The sequence below is a fragment of the Triticum urartu genome, chromosome 5A (assembly GCF_056163025.1).
Source record: "Triticum urartu cultivar PI428250 chromosome 5A, HENAU_Tu73, whole genome shotgun sequence".
Taxonomy (NCBI): Eukaryota; Viridiplantae; Streptophyta; class Magnoliopsida; order Poales; family Poaceae; genus Triticum; species Triticum urartu.
Genome location: NC_141877.1, coordinates 424,746,987 through 424,764,698, shown reverse-complemented (window position 1 = coordinate 424,764,698; position 17,712 = coordinate 424,746,987). Strand labels below are relative to the sequence as shown.

At 47.5% G+C, this 17,712-nt stretch overlaps 2 protein-coding genes across 5 annotated transcripts; both read right to left on the bottom strand.

Annotated features, from left to right (window-relative positions):
• Positions 1-13: 13 nt before the first annotated feature.
• Positions 14-1,432, bottom strand: LOC125556111 (transcription factor MYB36). Its single transcript, XM_048718901.2, has 2 exons — positions 1,068-1,432; positions 14-956 (listed from the first exon to the last, which is right to left on the bottom strand). The coding sequence occupies exons 1-2, from the start codon at positions 1,201-1,203 to the stop codon at positions 163-165; spliced, it is 930 nt and encodes a 309-aa protein (XP_048574858.1). The 5' UTR covers positions 1,204-1,432; the 3' UTR covers positions 14-162.
• Positions 1,433-8,814: 7,382 nt separating this feature from the next.
• On the bottom strand, positions 8,815-13,556 carry LOC125509388 (transcription initiation factor TFIID subunit 10). 4 transcript variants are annotated; one of them, XM_048674353.2, is made up of 7 exons: positions 13,225-13,552; positions 12,695-12,926; positions 12,558-12,622; positions 12,092-12,154; positions 11,892-11,949; positions 11,734-11,784; positions 8,815-9,097 (listed from the first exon to the last, which is right to left on the bottom strand). In XM_048674353.2, the coding sequence occupies exons 1-7, from the start codon at positions 13,539-13,541 to the stop codon at positions 9,017-9,019; spliced, it is 867 nt and encodes a 288-aa protein (XP_048530310.1). In that variant the 5' UTR covers positions 13,542-13,552; the 3' UTR covers positions 8,815-9,016. The 4 variants fall into 4 exon arrangements, with proteins under 4 accessions (XP_048530310.1, XP_048530312.1, XP_048530313.1 ...); XM_048674355.1 differs by having other exon boundaries at positions 12,695-12,900; positions 13,225-13,496; XM_048674356.1 differs by having other exon boundaries at positions 12,695-12,865; positions 13,225-13,488.
• Positions 13,557-17,712: the final 4,156 nt, after the last annotated feature.

Here is a 17,712-nt window from a genome sequence, read left to right as displayed (position 1 = left end):
GAGGGCAATCAACTGATATCCCATATGTATACTGTATATTTGTTCTGCATTTACGATACACTCGTATCAATCCAGATCTTGAAAAAAGAAGCTAGCATACATATTTACATGCCTATAGACTATGGTATGCGGATCATATTCAGGTCTGAAATGCATATAATTCTACTGCCCGTGCCCTTGTACATAGCCCTGGAACACTGAGTCCACTCCTGGGGTAGAGCAGGAGCTCCAAGAACCAGCGCTGCCCGCCTCGCCGCCGATCAGCAGGCGGCTGTCTTCCTCCTCCAAGCACCCTATCTGCTGGAGCAGCATCTCGATCTCGTCCTCCATGTCTCCGTCGAAAGTCACGGAGCTCGCTGCCGGTGTCGAGCTCGAGCTCCCTACGCCCACCGCTGTCTCGCCGGTGGGACTCGTGGACAGCGGCGTGGTGCCGCCGCTGCCCCAGGCGCGCTGATGATCTTGCACGTTAACGCGGCCCGGGTAGGTACTGATTTGGATATGAGACCAGAACCCGGAGTAGCCAGCGGCAGGAGAGAGTACAGACTGCTGGGCTGGCCAGAGGTTGCTGTAGAAGGGGAGCCCCGGCGTGTCTTGGAGGCCGACGTGGCGCCGCTGCACGCTTAGCTGCATCCGCTCCAGCGCCGTCGAGGCGGCGCCGCCACCCGTGGGGCTCATGAGGAGGAGGCGCGGCTGCTGCGGCAGCGGCAGCGCGTACCTGATGGGGCGGCGGCCGCCGCCGAGCAGGCGCCTCTTGAGCTTGGTGTTCCAGTAGTTCTTGACGTCGTTGTCCGTCCTCCCCGGCAGCTGCGCGGCGATGGTGGACCACCTGCTCCCGATGCTGGCGTAGAGGCTGCAGATGAGCCGGTCCTCCTCGCCGGTGAAGCCGCCGTGCCGGATGTTGGGGCGGAGGTAGTTGAGCCACCGCAGCCGGCAGCTCTTGCCGCACCTGTTGAGCCCTGCACCCAGCATCAACGTGTTCAGTTCATATCATACCTAACCCTTGATCGCCCCGGTGACAGAAAGGGATATATAGGCCGCGGCCGGGAAGCACGGCAGTAGGTACGTACCGATCTTGCGGGGGAGCGCGATCCAGTTGCCGGCGGTGCCGTGCTCGGCGACGTAGGCCCTGAGCACGGCGTCCTCCTCCGCCGCCCACGGGCCCTTCTTCACGCTCGCCTTGTCGCAGCACGGCGCCCTGCCCATCTCGACGCCCAGCTCGAGCTGGATCTCTTCCGCTCTGGCCGCCGGCCGCCTCCAGTTCGGTTCACCTCCGGCTAGAGCACCTCCAGCTAGCAGCGGAGTGACTGAGCCGACGGCGATGGATGGCTGGTGAGGTTGTGCCGCGAGGACCGGGCATTTTATAGCGAGGGCATAGGATCTAGCCCTCACGACGTGGGAGGAGAAAGTACCAGTAGTACTGTACTGTACTGTGCTCTTGACTTCTGCATCTCATGTGCTTCATTTTTTTTCGCCGGCCAAATTAAGTACCGTCGTAAGTCGGAACAAAGTGGTTTTCTAGTCTTTTACAAGGGTCTTACCCCTAACAAAACTGTAACACATGATTAGGAAAAGGCTAAAAGATCTATGTATGTTTTATATTAAAAAAACCGGAAAGATTAATCCCGAATATTTGGATTTTAAATGGCAACCCGAAAGTTTTTCATGGCAACTTTTTAGTTGACGCAGGTGGCAAGTTTTAGTTGAACGTTCAGATTTATCGGGGTCCAAAAAATTCAGTTTTCATGCACATATTTTCTAAGGGGGAGAATGTTTTTTTTCAACTATCGGCATAGTTAGTCGGCGACCTCTGGCGCACCAGGCTGCCACTCAAGGAAAAACTCTATTTTTTGCTCTCCCAACTCAATATCACAAATTTTTGGTCTCTCAAGTGCCTAATATCCTCTTAGAGAAAAAATTGCCTAATATTAACGTGCATTGCACGTACACGATTATTAGTTTTATAAATAATAACTCAACTAACTTGAACATGGGAAAAAAAGGAAATGTCTTTTAGGAAACAGAAATTTTGTTTCCAATGTAGCTTCTCTCCAGTGAAGGTTTTTTTGCGAGATTTTCCAGTGAAGGGTTTTAAGATAAAGTTCAAGAATGGCAAATTAAATTAGTATTCGAAATAAACATTGATTGACAGCCTTTTTGATTTGTTGATGGACTGCATTCAATATTAATGCATTCCTGGGATTTAATGTCTCTTCTTAAGAAAATTAGCTTAAAATGTTGTTTTCTTTCATCAATGGAAAACCGGCAGAGTCGGTAGTCCGATCGGTGAACCAGTTAGTTGTCCAAGCGGTTCATTCATTGGTTTGGGTTTGTAAACTACGCAATGTACTGGCCATCTGGTTACCAGAATATAATCGCTTGGTTGTTGCACGACACTCTCCACCCATGTAACACTTGTATGATAATACTTCTATGGTTCGATATAATCTCTTATTTGCTGATGTCTCTTTAGTACTTACTCTCTGGACTTGCATAGCAATGAAATGCCTAATCACACATGAATTTTTAACTAGTGGACATCATACTGTTAGGGTGGTAACCGTTTATATTACTGAAAATATGATGGACGCCATCACTAGCGGAGCTAGGCAACTTCTTTTGGGGGGGCCAAACATAAATGTGGACGTTTGGGGGGCCAAAAAACTCTTCTTGTCCTCATTTTCTCTCCAAAAAAAATTTCCTTCACATATTTTACAAAAGCTGGGGGGGGGCCATGGCCCCTGTAGTTTACAACATAGCTCCGCCACTGGACGGCATACTAGCTATAAGATGGTAGTTGGTGGTGACATAACAAATTTCATGGAAACATAATACAATGTGATCTTGGTTTAAAGCCCTCGTTGAGGTAAACTAAACAATGAAGAAAAATAGCAAATTAGATTAAAGGTTTGGTAGATAAATCATACCAAAGACTTTCTACATGCATGCACACCTCAAACCCCATTAATTAGGATGGGGCCCTTTTAGCGGCGCGAGATGAAAATACTAATCTTGGCAATGCGGCCAGATTAGATTTACAAACACCCCCTGTTTGAATGTTCTTCTCATACACTTGTTTGTGTAACAACTGTATTTGCATGTCTGCAAGTGTTCTCTTTTTCTTTAAAAGGTTGATTCATTCGGATAGGAATTGTGGCTTTACGTAAAGGGCTCCGCAAGACAGTAAAACCATAACCCTTTTAACTTTCGCGAGTTGTCGTTGATGAGAACCACCCACACCGGAAGGACTTCACAACAACACGGAATCATCATGAGGTACTCCCTCCATTCCACAATGTAGTGCTTCATCTATTCACGTGCTTCAGTTTTGACCGTAAATTCAACTACCAAGACCGATTGCGGCGGTAGCAAAAATTATATCAGTGAATTCGTATTCGAAAGAAGTTTTCAATTATATAATTTTGGCAAAAATTTGTTTTTGCCACTCTAAAATTTGCCAATTTTCCTTATGCCACTCTAGATTTTGACATTTCACTTTTGCCACTCTTAGTTTTTGACAATTTTCATAATTGCCATTTTCGTGGCAAAACCAAAATTTTCAGAGTGGCAATTGTGATACATTTCAAAAGCTGAGAGTGGCAAAAATGAAATAAAATTATTTTGCTTTTGCCATAGAATGAAAATTATGATAATTATCAAAAGCTATGAGTGGCAAAAGTGAAATGTCAAAATCTAGAATGGCATAAGAAAAATTGGCAAAAACTAGAGTGGCAAAAACAAAATTTTCCCTATAATTTTTTTCTTCCGTCGCAGTTGGTCTCGTTGGTTAAATTTATGGTCAAAATTGAACCTCGAAAAACGCGAACCCATTATATTTTGGAATGGAGGGAGTATATATTTGTTCTGACGACCAAAGAGGCCATTCCTCATGTGGGCAGTAGTTTTGAGTAAAACAAATACCCCACACCTTACCAAGTGGTACGAACGCCCACATCTGGAAACAATTTGGATTACATTACATAGTCTACCATCATTTTTCTAGAAAAAAACATAAGGCCGGTGCTGGGATCAGCTATTAACTACGGAGTATTAAGAAAACTAATAGAGTAGCATTTCCCATGCCAAACAGCGTACGTACAGGCACCGAGCAAAAGTCAGCTGCGTCCGTACGCCAATAACGCATCGACAACAGTATAAAATTATATTATCGACGACGCGTCTAATAACCAAAACCAAATTAATCCCTATGATTGGGAGACATCATGATACACGCACCGATTGTGATGGCCGCGGCGGTTTTAGCTAACCATTTTCTTATAATTGAGAGAGCATCCATCACACTGGGTGGTACTGCAGAGCACTGGCACGTACGTACAGAGACAATGTTTTTTTTCTCATCATTTGCAGTGGCGAACTCAGCAGAGAGAATATTTTATTAATTTCTCAAGTGTATAAGCAAGAATATTTCGGCACGCACGCCAAGTTTCAACGAGCCCTGGAATCGCTTTCTTCTTTCTCCCTTGTGCTAAACGAAAGTCCGGCGAAAACCTTCCCCTGATCGGCCAGAGATACTCGCCGCGGAAGATGCGGTGAGAAAACGTCGTCCGGCGCACAAAGTTGCTGCGGCGTCGACGACCTCTTTTCCCTGTTGATTTTGACCGTTTCGCCGACGACGACGGGACGTCGGGGAGGTATATAGTCGCAAAGTACGTGCTTAGTGGAGCCGGCGGCCATTACCGGCCAGGCTATGGATAGAGCTCGATCAATCTGCGTTGTTAATCTGGTGGCTCGTGGCGTAACGATTTATATTCCGTTGAGCTGAGGTTTCACAACCCGTTGTTCTTCGCCGGTACGGTTGGGTACGGTCGATCCAGCTAACGAGCACTTCTTGTCCATTATCATATTTTCTGATGTGATTTTTACAAAAGTATGCGCTCCCTCCAATCCATATTGATTGCCACTAGTTTAGTGTACAGTTGATATTAGCTGATATTAATTGACATTGGTTACAAAGTTACAACTTTATACTAAACCAGTGTCAACTTTATACTGACACTGAAAATATGCCAGACATGATGTTGTAGCACAGATAGATGTTTGCACGTATACCAGCTATATTATTTTATTTTACTTTTTTGCGGAAAAAACTTCCGATGTATTCATCAACATTATGGCACTACAAAGAAAATAAGAAGTAAGAAAAAATTACATCCAAATCCGTAGACCATCCAGTGATGACTATAATAACTAGAACCAGCTGAAGGCGCGCAGTCGTCATCACCCCTCTCTCACATAGCCGGGCATACCTTGTTGTAGTAAACAGTCAGGAAATCATCCTGCTAAGGCCCCAAAGAACCAGCGCACCAGCAACCGTCACTGATAAAGAGAAGCGTAAATCGAAAGGATCCAACATGTAGACACACGAACGCAAACGGAGAAAGACCGGATCCAAGGAGATCCACCGAAGAGAAACGTCAACCGAATCTCGCGAGATCCGACAGAGACACACCTCCACATGCCCTCCAACGATGCTTGATGCATCATCGGAACGGGGGCTGGACGGGAGAACCTTATTTCATCTTCAGAAAACCGCCACCGCCTCGTCGTTCTGGGCAAGACACGAACCCTAAACAGACTTGAAAAGACATCTAAAAACGAAGGAGGGGCCTTCCCACCGGCAAGGACCAAGATCCATCACGCACCCATGGCCGTAAGGCCACAGGAGGCAAGGCAGATCCAGCAGCGGCGGGAGGCGGCAGGGAACCCTCCGCTAGGAGCTCTCGTCCATAGGAGTTGTAGGGGTATATAAACAGGAAGGGAAGATACTGGAAAATTAAATAGAGAAAAAAGTTTACGGGATTTTTAGTACGCTTCTGTCCGCATAGTTGGTACATCACATGTACTAGTGCAGGCCTGATTATTGGCCATGCATGTGAAAACTTTCTCAAGTTGTTTTCACCTTTAGAAATGAGAGGATCGGACAAGATCACTATCACTTTCTCCTCTTTTCTTTTTAGAGAACACTAGCTAGTATCACTTTCTCCAACGATACTAACCCAAGTAATACGCCGTGACAAATGTGTCACCAAAGTGTTGTAATCGCTGTCATTGACAGCTTTGCATAATTTCCACTATGCCAATCAAATCCAAGTCAACATGCATGAAAGTTGTAGCAAACATGCATAGTTTCCACTATGCCAATCGCTAGTAGCAAGCATGCGTGTCACAGAGTAGGACGCTTGCTTGTTATATATGGTGATTTCTTTTGGGTATATATGACGAATTTTTGTTGTGGTAAAAGTAAATCCTCATTCCACTCACAACAGGATGCATGTTTTCCCGTTGTGAGTTGAATGGCTCCCCAAGTGATGAAAGGGGATGCATGCATGATGTGTCCTATTGTGGGACACAAGGGGTGAAATCTCTCGAGAAGACACCAGAGCCGGATAATAATCATACGATGTGGCTAGATATCAGTGGGACTTAACAAAGTCTCAGTCAAGTGACAAAACATATAAATAAAAAGAAAAAAAAACCTTTTGCACAGATCTTCACGTAAGATCTCACGGATGTAAACTCAACTGAGACTTGTCAATTGAGATTTAGCAACCCGATAACCATAACACTTTGGAGGGCAAAAAGGAGGATCTAGAATGCAGGTGGAGGTGGCAGTACCGGTACTTCCACACCAAATGAAAGGCAACAACCACAACAAACACCAGATGAGAACACCCTGCGCTTTTCCCCGATGCCGGCCCCGGCCGGCACAAAAGGAGCCACGCCCACATTGACCTGGTCCGGTTCCCGGGCTTGAAAGAATGAAAGTGGCGCCGGAGAAAGGCGGGGATCATTGCTGGAAATCTTCTTTCCACAAAGGAATGTGGCCGGACCGCGAGCGATCCGCCTTCCCGCGCGCCGTGTTGTTTACTCCAAAGCGATCGAGCAAAGCGGCAACGACTTGGCCAAGCCGATGCATGGATCGTATCACAGGGTGGCTAGCTAAAGTGGCTGCGGATGTGGGTGTTTTCCTCTCCTTGTCTTGTCTCCGCATGGATCCATGGATAGGCGTCTGATTAGTTTCGGTTATTTGATTAGTTTCCGTCCTCTCATCATCATGCCGTCATGGATGTTAGAATAGTCGAGGTGTACGTGGATCCATCGAGGACAAGCAATCACACGGCACGAACAACGGACGTCGATACTTGTTAACAAGGTTCACCAACATGTATGGTTACATCCCTGAGGCATGATTATAAACGCACCTCTCCATATAGCAAATCACATGATCCACGGACGCCCGGACCGTCCCTCTCATGATCTCTATCTCAACCTGTAACTTATGATGTCTAGTCTATTTTGCCTACTCGCAGTGACCTTGTATAATAGTTCTAAATTACACGTTTCCGACTCAAACAGCTAACCCTCCGTTAATTACATGTCCAACTACAGCACAACTTGTACACATAAATTTGACATATATTTTAACAATGGCTTGATTAGCACGCGGACAAGGAAAGTGCTCGCATGCAGAGGCTGCTGCACCTTCATGCATGACTTCATGGCATAAGGCCATGTCATCATCTCTTGCCAAGTGATGAATATGACAGTAAAGTCAAAAGCTCTTAATCCACTTGCTAGCCTCTTGTTGAATACAATACTGTTAGATGGTCAGTGTTCATGCATGCATCTTAATCAGGGTAATTTCTTAAGAGGTTAACCATGAGGATCTAAGTGTTTTAACTCATTCCGACATGACACTTGAGGTTAAACCAACTGATCTTTTTTCCTTCTGACCTCGCAAAGCTACAAAACATGACATGGCTCCTTTTGTTTTGTTCTGTCAAATCATGACGTGATTAGTGAATTTGTTTTGTATTCAAACAATTATAATACCTTATATAGTACACGTAAGTTACCATGTTATTGATGTCTTAAATGATATCATTGCGCCGGCCATCTTTTGTTAAGTCTCCTCTGTATCATCAATGCAGAAATACCCGTGATTAAGTCAAGAATTTATCTACTTTTTTAAGTCCACACAAGCGATAACATCAATGACTTGATTCAGTAGAAATTGTAAATGAAACCGGGGCGTGACCAGCATATAAAATATGTTGGCTTTGTAATAATGCATGATAGTTGGCTGGTGGCCTAATTATGATATTAGGGCTGGTCGCTTTCAAAAATCCAGCTGCACTGAAAACACTAGTACTATTTTTTCTGAATATATGAATAAGATAATTTTACTTGTTGAAACAGTAAGAAATTTGCTTCCTGCTTGACGAATTAACAACTCAAGGTCAACCATGTATGAACGATTGATAGAAGTATGAGGCGACCTTTGAAGTGTTGGAGGTGCTGTTGTATGGACAAACTGACAAATCAAGTGTACGTCCAATAGCTTAGCCATGACAAGTACACACTAATCAATCATTCAATGATTGATGAATAAGAACTATATAAACTTGGAAACCCTCCAAAAGAGCCGGTGCTTGGATTGTATCCTTGCAGCGATAATTTTCATTTAAACGCACGCAATTTGTTTTACAATTAGACAGTCTTTGTCATGGCAATATGGAGGTGACAGTTGATGCAATAGTTGCTTCTGGATAAGAAGTCAACAACAAAATATGCCTTGTTCCTTTCAGTGTGTTGCCATATTTTATTGATGCTTTTCATGGAGCGTTGTATCTCGAAATTCAGATGGCATCCTGAATATGACTTCTTTTATAGGACACAGTATGCAATTTTGACTTATGTTCTTGCAATTAGATGCTGAAGACAAGCTAGGTCTATCTGATCTCCAGTTTCCATGGGTGCCATACTAGCCAACCATCAGGAATCAAACTTACCTGCTACACAAAGCCAATTTCATGTAATCGACAGTTTCAAGATGCAATCAAATCCAACATAGGTGGTGACTTGGAGAATATGATCAGCAATACTATACATACGCATCAAAATGGTGGCAACCACACACTGCTGGTCCATAATACACGATGGCTGCAACGGTACATAAAGTTGTAAGGGCATGTCCTGGTACGGGAAGTGATTGATTCTACTCCTCTCTTGTTGAAGGGCCCATCCCTGCTGATGGGCTGTCCGCAAAATACTCCGGATGTTTCAGGTTAACACCATGCTGCAAGAAATTTGTACAAAAGCATAAAATCAAAAGAAAATGAAGCATATGCTCGCACGTACACAGAAACTCTAGGCTTGGTCGTTGGGGAAATAACACCCAGGGCAAACAAAGTGCGGGTGAGATTTTTTCTGGTCATTCAATAACCTAGGGGGAGAAAACCACATCGAAGATCCATTCCCTGTCATCGTTTGGCAGAGGGGGGAGACCCCTACTCCGTACTACAGCGAATACTTCGCCAAAAAAATTAAGAAAAAAAGAGAAGGTGCCATGAACTGGGGCAGCTCGCCCTCAACAACTGGCAAAGCGTCAGCATGCGAGGAGCCTGCTTCAGCATCTCCAACAAGATGGCGCGGCTCGCCGTCGCCATGTTCGAGCTCGTTGTAGTCTACTGCATTGTTGCTGCTCTGGCGAAACCTCCCTCACATTCTCTGGTTCATCGCCGGATCTGGAACACCTCATCACGGAAAATTTGTCGGGGAAGACATCGGAAGTGGAACCCTCCCGTGGAACAACACTGAAGACGTGGTGGAGGTCAATTAAGAGAGAAGCAGACACATGTACACAGAACAGCAGCGGCGGCGCCGGCACTAGAGAGAGGGAAACTAAGCAGACTCATGTGGAAGGGAAGGTAGAGGCGTCCGACTCGGGCAAAAGACGAGGAATTTTTGCCGGATGTACCGAGACGTGGGAATCTTCCCTGGGATATGACGCGGACTGGGCCGGGGAAAACCCCATCTAGTTGGCCACCAGATGGCCATATAGATTTCCAGGGTTAATGTGTCTCGTGGGTTTTTTTGTGCCCAGGGATAAAGTCTGGGATCCCGGAGGGATCCCGTGCAATCAAATGAGGCCTAAAGGTGTTAGGCACTCGGTGGGGGTTGGGGTGGCACCTAGAGGCTAGAGTCTCCTCACCTACTAGTCGGCTACCTACGTAGGCTGAACATGTGAGGTGAGAGTGTGTTCCACTAGTCGGACATCTTTTAGAACAGTGCTCTGTGGTGCACATTTCTCAGTAGCACAGGCTGGTGCACCACCTTGTTCTTTGTACAGACAACAGTTGCAAACATATGATACATGAATGCGGTGGATTTTAGCATGGTATGCGTCAGTGATAACCACCAAATAACTGGGGTTTTAGCCTAAACAGGTCATGTTTGTGACAAAGTATGAGTATATTGATGACCTGTATCGGTATGGTATTTTAGTATTTGCGAGTCATAAATGCCTTTTCTTTAAAATGTATCAGATCACCAGACTAGGGTGCTGTTTGTGGACTAGTGGGTCAGCTAAGCCGAAACAGGATAAAGATTTTAAGAGCCTAAATGCTTGGTAGCATTCACTAACAATGATGAGCTGCTGGCAGCAGGCGTTGTTGAGAGAGAGAATAACAATGAATTTCTCCAATCAGAGGCATGTTGCACTTGCAACAGCATGTCTGGTGGAAATTAGAGTTTTTAATATCAAGCTAAAATTTTCAGGAGGATGTCTGACAAGTGGCTGGAAGATATTTCCATGTCTAACATCTTGAGCAGGCATGAGCAGAATGCCCTGTTATGTGAGGTTTGGGTTGAAGGTATATTGATAACCTGAAGATTACCTGACTACTTGCATGCAACTGAACATAACTAGAACTTGATTACCAAAGAACTAGCAACCCACGAAGGTGTGCACAGAAGATATACTTTGGCGAATATATGCTTGTAGAAAATTGGATAATACCATTTTAAGTTTGCAACTTCGTCCGACAAATGAGCAATTGCTTGAAAATAATGGTTTGGCGGGTTTTCATAAGCATGAGCATTCTCACTAAAGATGATAAGAAAATGGTGGTTAGATTAGACATGTGTAGACTGCTTTTTCTGCTCATGTCATCTTTAGTGATTGCGCCATTCCCCGTGTTACTTGGGAGATGAACATGATTTAAACCTTTGTAGTATCACTCAGATTCCCTTTCTTTTAACTGCTTTTCTAATTAGGGCGGAAATAAACAATTGAGTCCATCTGTTCAGGACAGAGAACATGATATATATATTTATTGTTATCTCTTCATACCCTTGTATGCTTTGGCTGCTTTGGAGCATGTGCAATATCCATAATAGTAGATGTCTGTGTGGTTCGTTCTTTCTACATATACAGACCCTATAACTCAATGTTAAGGAGCTGCCACCAGTATGGCCTCCAAAACATGGTTAGAAGGCAAAACTGTAGGAAATCGTTTGTCAATTAGACATGTAAGTGTCAGGAGCTTAAATGCTGATTTCATGTAAGGTGCCTTTGTACTGGTATGCTGGTAAGATGTTCCTAGCTGCCACCGATTGGTCAGTTTGTTAGTATGAACTTTGGTGAGCTGTGAGAAGCTTGGCACATGTAAAACTGAATCCATATGAATTTGGTTTTGCCTCTTAGAAAAAACCCGCATCAAGCAATCCGCTTGGTCTACAAGGATCAACTAAAGCCTTTCAACGGATTTATCAGTGCAGGGATTCAACTAAGAATGTAACTGGCTGAGTGTTATTCTGCGTTCAAACAAAATAATGTGGGCTTCAAACATGAGAAATAAAGAAGTAAATGGTGTGCTGTTTCATATATTAAAAAAAAAACAAAAACTCAGATGTAATAGAAAAATGGTTTACCTCACACAGGGCTTTTGAAAGATCATCCATTGTCAATACAAGACGTCTATCCTGAAGTACAATAAAGCATGTCATCAGTAAGCCATAAGAAGTAAGAATGGCATGCCAGGTTTCATGGTAGAAGTAACATGGAATTTTTAATTAAGAAGTAAATTCACCTTCGGTTGTTTGCTCTTGTTGTCTTTGATAGGTGCTGCAACCCTGGCTTTGCAATGCCTAATTCAAGGGAAAGGATAGTGCAATATCAAATTGGTGTGAAAGATATACTACAATTGCTATATGTTATGTCATGCTGACACCAATAGACGAATTGCATTGAGGTGAAAAAACAAACTAGTGCAGTTGTGGGTTCACGTACTGAAGGGAGTCACTTGCGACGTCTGAAATGAACTTTTGAGTAGCTACAGCAACCAACCTTGTACTGCATACCACAAAATTAGGAAAGAAAACAAAAAAAAAACATGTCATTCATGTGGACAAATAATCACCTGAGTTGAAGATTTCTCTCAGACTATGCTTAGCAATTTCTTTCAGACTAAAACAACAACGTGCTAAAAATCCTCTATGTGGCTCCATATATCACTATGCTTAGCAAACTTCAGTTTGAGATTACCGAAAAAGGCTTTCGCCCCGCTTTATAAATAAAGCAAACCGCCACAGAGCACCCAAACATGAACCCACAACTGATTCAGCATGGTACCCAAACATGTTATAAATAAAGCAAACCACCACAGAGCACCCAAACAAAGGGGGTCTCAGCGTAACTACCGATTCAGACATGAAGTCTTCTCGGGAGAGGAATTGGAGGTGTAAGGAATACTCACAGGCGTAGGTCAGGGCAGTGGAAGCCGCTGCGGCCGAGGTAGTGCTCCACGAGCTCGTCCGGAATCTGCCACGCCACCGAGTCAAACACGGAACTCAGCATAACAAAAGGGGATTAGGGCAGGCAGCGGCGGCGTACCATGGGGTTGTAGTCCATGAGGGAGGAGAGGAACTCAGTGAGTACGGCCTCGTCATCGTGCCGCCCGTCGCTGCTGCCCGCTCCCATGCCCGGAGCCATCCCTCCGCCTGCGCCGCCGGGGTTGTTGCTTCCCATCATCCTCCCGTCCGCTTCCTTGCTGCTATGCTGGGTCTGAGTGGTGGAGAGGAGTGACGACAGTGGCAGATCTAGAATTTGAAAACAGGGGATTTTCCTAAAAAACATTGACAATAAATATGACATGTGGACGTTGTAACTAACTACCAATACCACATAGAAATAGATCAATATGGTCTTACAAGCATACTAAAATTCTCAATTGAGTCTCGGTTTTGCACCAAAGAAGGCTTATAAACGTTCTAACTAATTTACTTTCTATCAATCATAAATTCATACAATGACATAACTGAACACAAATTACGTACTGGATGGTGGGTAGCACAGGGAAGAGCAAACCCTAAATCCAAAATTGGGGAATGGCCGAATGGGCAGTGGACGAGCTGAACTGGTACCTCAAATCAATAAGGATGGTTGCTGGCTTCCTGCTGCCTGCCGGCCGAGAGCCGGTGTGCGGAGTGGGCGGCGTGCGCCGGCTTGCAGGGGCGCCTGGCGGCCAGAGGCAGGGGCACGGCCCGCACAGTTGCGGTGGCGCGGCTGCTGCCGAGCCCCAAACGCCGAGCGGGCGGGACGGAGAGGCTGCGGCTCTGGGCGTCCGGCGAGCGGGGAGACGGGAGGTCGGGATGGGAAGCGAGCGGCTGGCTCGATGTGTCTCGGCGGTAGGGGCTAGCTGCGGTGAGTTTTTTCTCGGCCTATGCAGGAACGAGGGCATCTCCAGCAGTTGGCCCCGGGAGCGCCTAAAATCGCAGCTTGGGATGAGCCGGCGTAAAAATTGGGCATGGGTGAGTTGGTCCCCAGCTGCCGGTCCCAGGGCCGCCCTAGGCATATTTAAAAATAAAAAAAGTTCGGCGAAATTCGGGTTAAACACGATAAATTTCGGCCAAACATGATAAATTTCGGCTAAACACGATAAATTTCGGCACATTTTGACGAAGTTTGCGAATTTTTATTACATAGCACATATACATAAACTAATATAAAAGAAAAACTGGCTGAAGTCGCCGCCATCGTCGTCGTCGACCTTCTCCTCCTTGACGCGGGCGCCCCTGCTGAACCCCTGCCCGGCGTTGCCATGGCGGACTGGTGGCGGCGCATCGTCGTCGTCATCGTCGCTGTCGCAGATGACGACGACTCCGCCTTCATCACGGCCGCGTCGATGCTCCGCGAAGTGAAGCAGGGCGGCGCGCTGGCGCTCCTTCGCCTTCTCCAGGCGCTTCTTCTCCATCGCTATGGAGTCCCTGCGCGCCCATTCCAGGGCCGCGTCGTCGTCGTCGAGCTCCGTCGTCACCGGCGCGGCCGGCTCCTTCACCGGCGCGAGCCCCGGCTCCGTCTTCACCGGCGCGAGCCCCGGCTCCGTCTTTGGCTTAAGGAAGCGCGGAGGAGGAGCCGACGAGTAGGCGCGCCGGCCGCCCTCGTTGATGACGATGCCGACGCTGCGAGTGCGCCGGCCGAGCGGCATCTCCGCCGCGGGCTCGGCCTTGACGCCGAGCAGGGCCGGAGTGCCGGAGGAGTGCGATCAAGATCGGGAGGAGGAAGAAGAGGAGGAGGACCCGAACCTCCTTGGCGCCCATGGCCCGGCGCGTCGGTGCTGCGCCGGGGCGGCCATCCTCGCCGGGTACGCCAACGGCGGGTCGTTGCCGCCCTCGAGGTACGTCAGCACGCCCTCGAGTGTGCGGCCAGGGACGCCCCACCACAGGTGGTGCCCCTCGCTGTTCTGCCGGCCGCCGACTACCGGTGCGCCGTTGGTGGACGCCAAGCGCTGCTGCTGGCGGCGCTCGAAATACGCCGCCCAAGCCGCGTGGTTGTCGGCGGCGTACTGGGGGAGGGAGAGTTGGGCGTCAGTGAGTGAGGCGCGCACGACCTCGACTTCCTCGGCGAAGTACTTCGGCTTCGCCACGGCGTCGGGCAACGGGGGAATGGGCACTCCCCCGGCGCTGAGCCTCCACCCCGTCGGCCCGGCGCGCATGTCCGGCGGCGCCAGGATGTTCGCCTGGAACAGGAGCCAGGACTCCTGTTCGCGGAGCGAACGGCGGCCGAAGCCGTTGGCCGCCGCCTCGTCTCCGGGGTAGCGTTCCGCCATGGTGACGGGCTCGGGAGAGGTAGAGAGATAGAGGGAGGGGCTGGGCGGCGGCGTTCGGGAGAGGTAGGAAGAGGGAGGAGCTGGGCGGCGGCGAGGGGCGGGGCTGGTGTGGGCACAAGCGAGTGCAGGCCACCGGCTATATAGCCGCGCCACACCCGTGTGTACGCGTGCGAGGGAGGGGAGGCGTCGGCGCGTCATCCCATGACGTGCCGCCCGTGAAGGAATCAATGGCAAGGCTGACCGGCGGCAGCCTTGCCATTGATTCCTCGCGGGAACCGAGGCCGTTGGGGGAAGACGAGGCGCCGTACGTGGCGGGCCCGCGGCTGTTTCGCGCTAAAACAGTTCGCCCTGGCAGCCCCGGACGCCCCCAGCGCGCCGGGTTCGGCCTGAGTCCGCCGACGCTGTTTTCCGCCCAGACCGGCGAAAATCGGGCTCCTGGAGACGCGACTGGGCCGTTTTTTGGCGCCGGCGTGAAAAAAACGCTTGGGAAGGCCTTCTTGGGGCGCGGCTGGAGATGCCCTGACTATTGTCTTTTAGGTCACTAGTAAGTGTGCACTGTAATGCACTTTTTAAGTAATATACTGTCACACCCTCGATGCGACTATAGCTCCCACGTGTCGAGGCACGACTTAGAGACATAATCGTATTGAAGGCATATGTCGCAAGTTAGGCTATCTTCACAACATCCCATGTAATATGATCATAAAAGAGAGATAACATAGTTGGCTTACACTCGCCACATCAATCAAGTACATAAATAACATTACAACATCCAAACACTCATGGCCCGACTACGGCGCCAAAATAAAAGAGAACCCAACATGCGACATGGTCCCAATCACCCCCAACTGGGCACCACTACTGATCATCGGGAAAGGAAACATAGTATCGTTGAGAGTCTTCGTCGAACTCCCACTTGAGCTCATACGCGTCTCCTGGAGCGGAATCATCAGGCCCTGCATCTGGTGTAATGGTAATCTGTGAGCCACAGGGACTCAGCAATCTCGCACCCTCGCGATCAAGACTATTTGAGCTTATAGGTATGGCAAGGTAAAATATGAGTGGAGATGCAGCAAGCGACTAGCAAGTATGGTGGCTAACTTATTCGCAAAGGAGAGCGAGAAGAGGAGGCAAAGTGCGAGCGAGAAACTAAAGAGCAACCTGCGCAAACATTACTCCAACACCGTGTCCACTTCCCGGACTCCGCCGGGAAGAGGCCATCACGGCAACACACTCAGTTGATTCATTTTAATTAAGTTAAGGTTCAAGTTATCTACAACCGGACATTAACAAATTCCCATCTGCCCATAACCGCGGGCACGGCTTTCGAAAGTTCAAATCCCTGCAGGGGAGTCCCAACTTAAACCATGACAAGCTCTCACGGTCAACGAAGGAATAGACCTCCTCCCAAGACGTTCCGATCAGACTCGGTATCTCGGTAACTCAAGACACTTCGACAGGTTAAAACAAGACCAGCAACACCGCCCGAATGTGCCGACAAATCCCGATAGGAGCTGCACATATCTCTTTCTCAGGGCACACTCAGATTGTTTTAGGTACGGGTAGGCCAGCCCAGAGTTGCCCCTGGTGGCCACCGACAGCTGACAGGTGGACCAACACTCAGAGGAGCACTGGCCCGGGGGGGTTAAAATAAGATGACCCTTGAGTCTGCAGAACCCAAGGAAAAGAAAAGGCTAAGTGGCAAATGGTAAAGCCAAGGTTGGGCATTGCTGGAAAAGCTTTAATCAAGGCGAACTATCAAGGGGTTCTCATTATAACCCAACCGCGTAAGGAACGCAAAATCCGGGAACATAACACCGATATGACGGAAACTAGGGCGGCAAGAGTGGAACAAAACACTAGGCGAGAGGCCGAGCCTTCCACCCTTTACCAAGTATATAGATGCATTAAGATAACATGGCAATATAATGATATCCCAACAAGTAAATAAAAGATGTTCCAACAAGGAACGGCCTCCAATCTTCACATGCAACTAGCAACGCTATAAGAGTGGCTGAGCAAAGCGGTAACATAGCCAATCAACGGTTTGCTAGGACAATGGTGGGTTAGAGGTTTGACATGGCAATTTAGGAGGCTAGCAAGCAAGTGGTAGGCATCGTAGCAATGGCATAGCAAAAGAGCGAGCAAACTAGCATAGCAAAGATAGTAGTGATTTCGAGGGTATGATCATCTTGCCTGCACAGTTGTCAGAGTTGACTGGATCCTCAAAAGCAAACTCAACGGGCTCCTCGTTAGCGAACTCGTCTCCTGGCTCTACCCAAACAAGACAAACAAGCAACAAGGATACAATCAACCACGTGCAAACTCAAACAACAAGATGCAAAGATGATATGCTATGCGGGATGCGATGCGGGATGCAAAATACAAGATATGACAGGAAATGCATGAACCTGGCCTCAACTTGGAATTCCAAGGGTGCCACTGGAAAGATGAGATGAAATCGCTTGAAAACGATATAAAGAACGCCGGAATCGGAGTTACGGTTTGGAAATGGCAAGCGTTTCAAAAATGACACCGGTCTGCAATTTACAGCAAGTAGGCATCTAAATGCAATGAGATGAGCATGCTACAGCACCCAAACATGACAACAAAATACATGGCAGGGATGCACACAAGATGCTTAACAAAAGTCTAGCACTGAGATACGGCCAAATCATCCATTAGGAGGTTCAAACAAGTATGGCAAAAACGCAAATGGTAAAACAGATCTCAGACTTAATGAAATTAACACTTGTCTGAAATTTCAGATCATATAGCCCTCTTCGGACCAACAAAACAATAT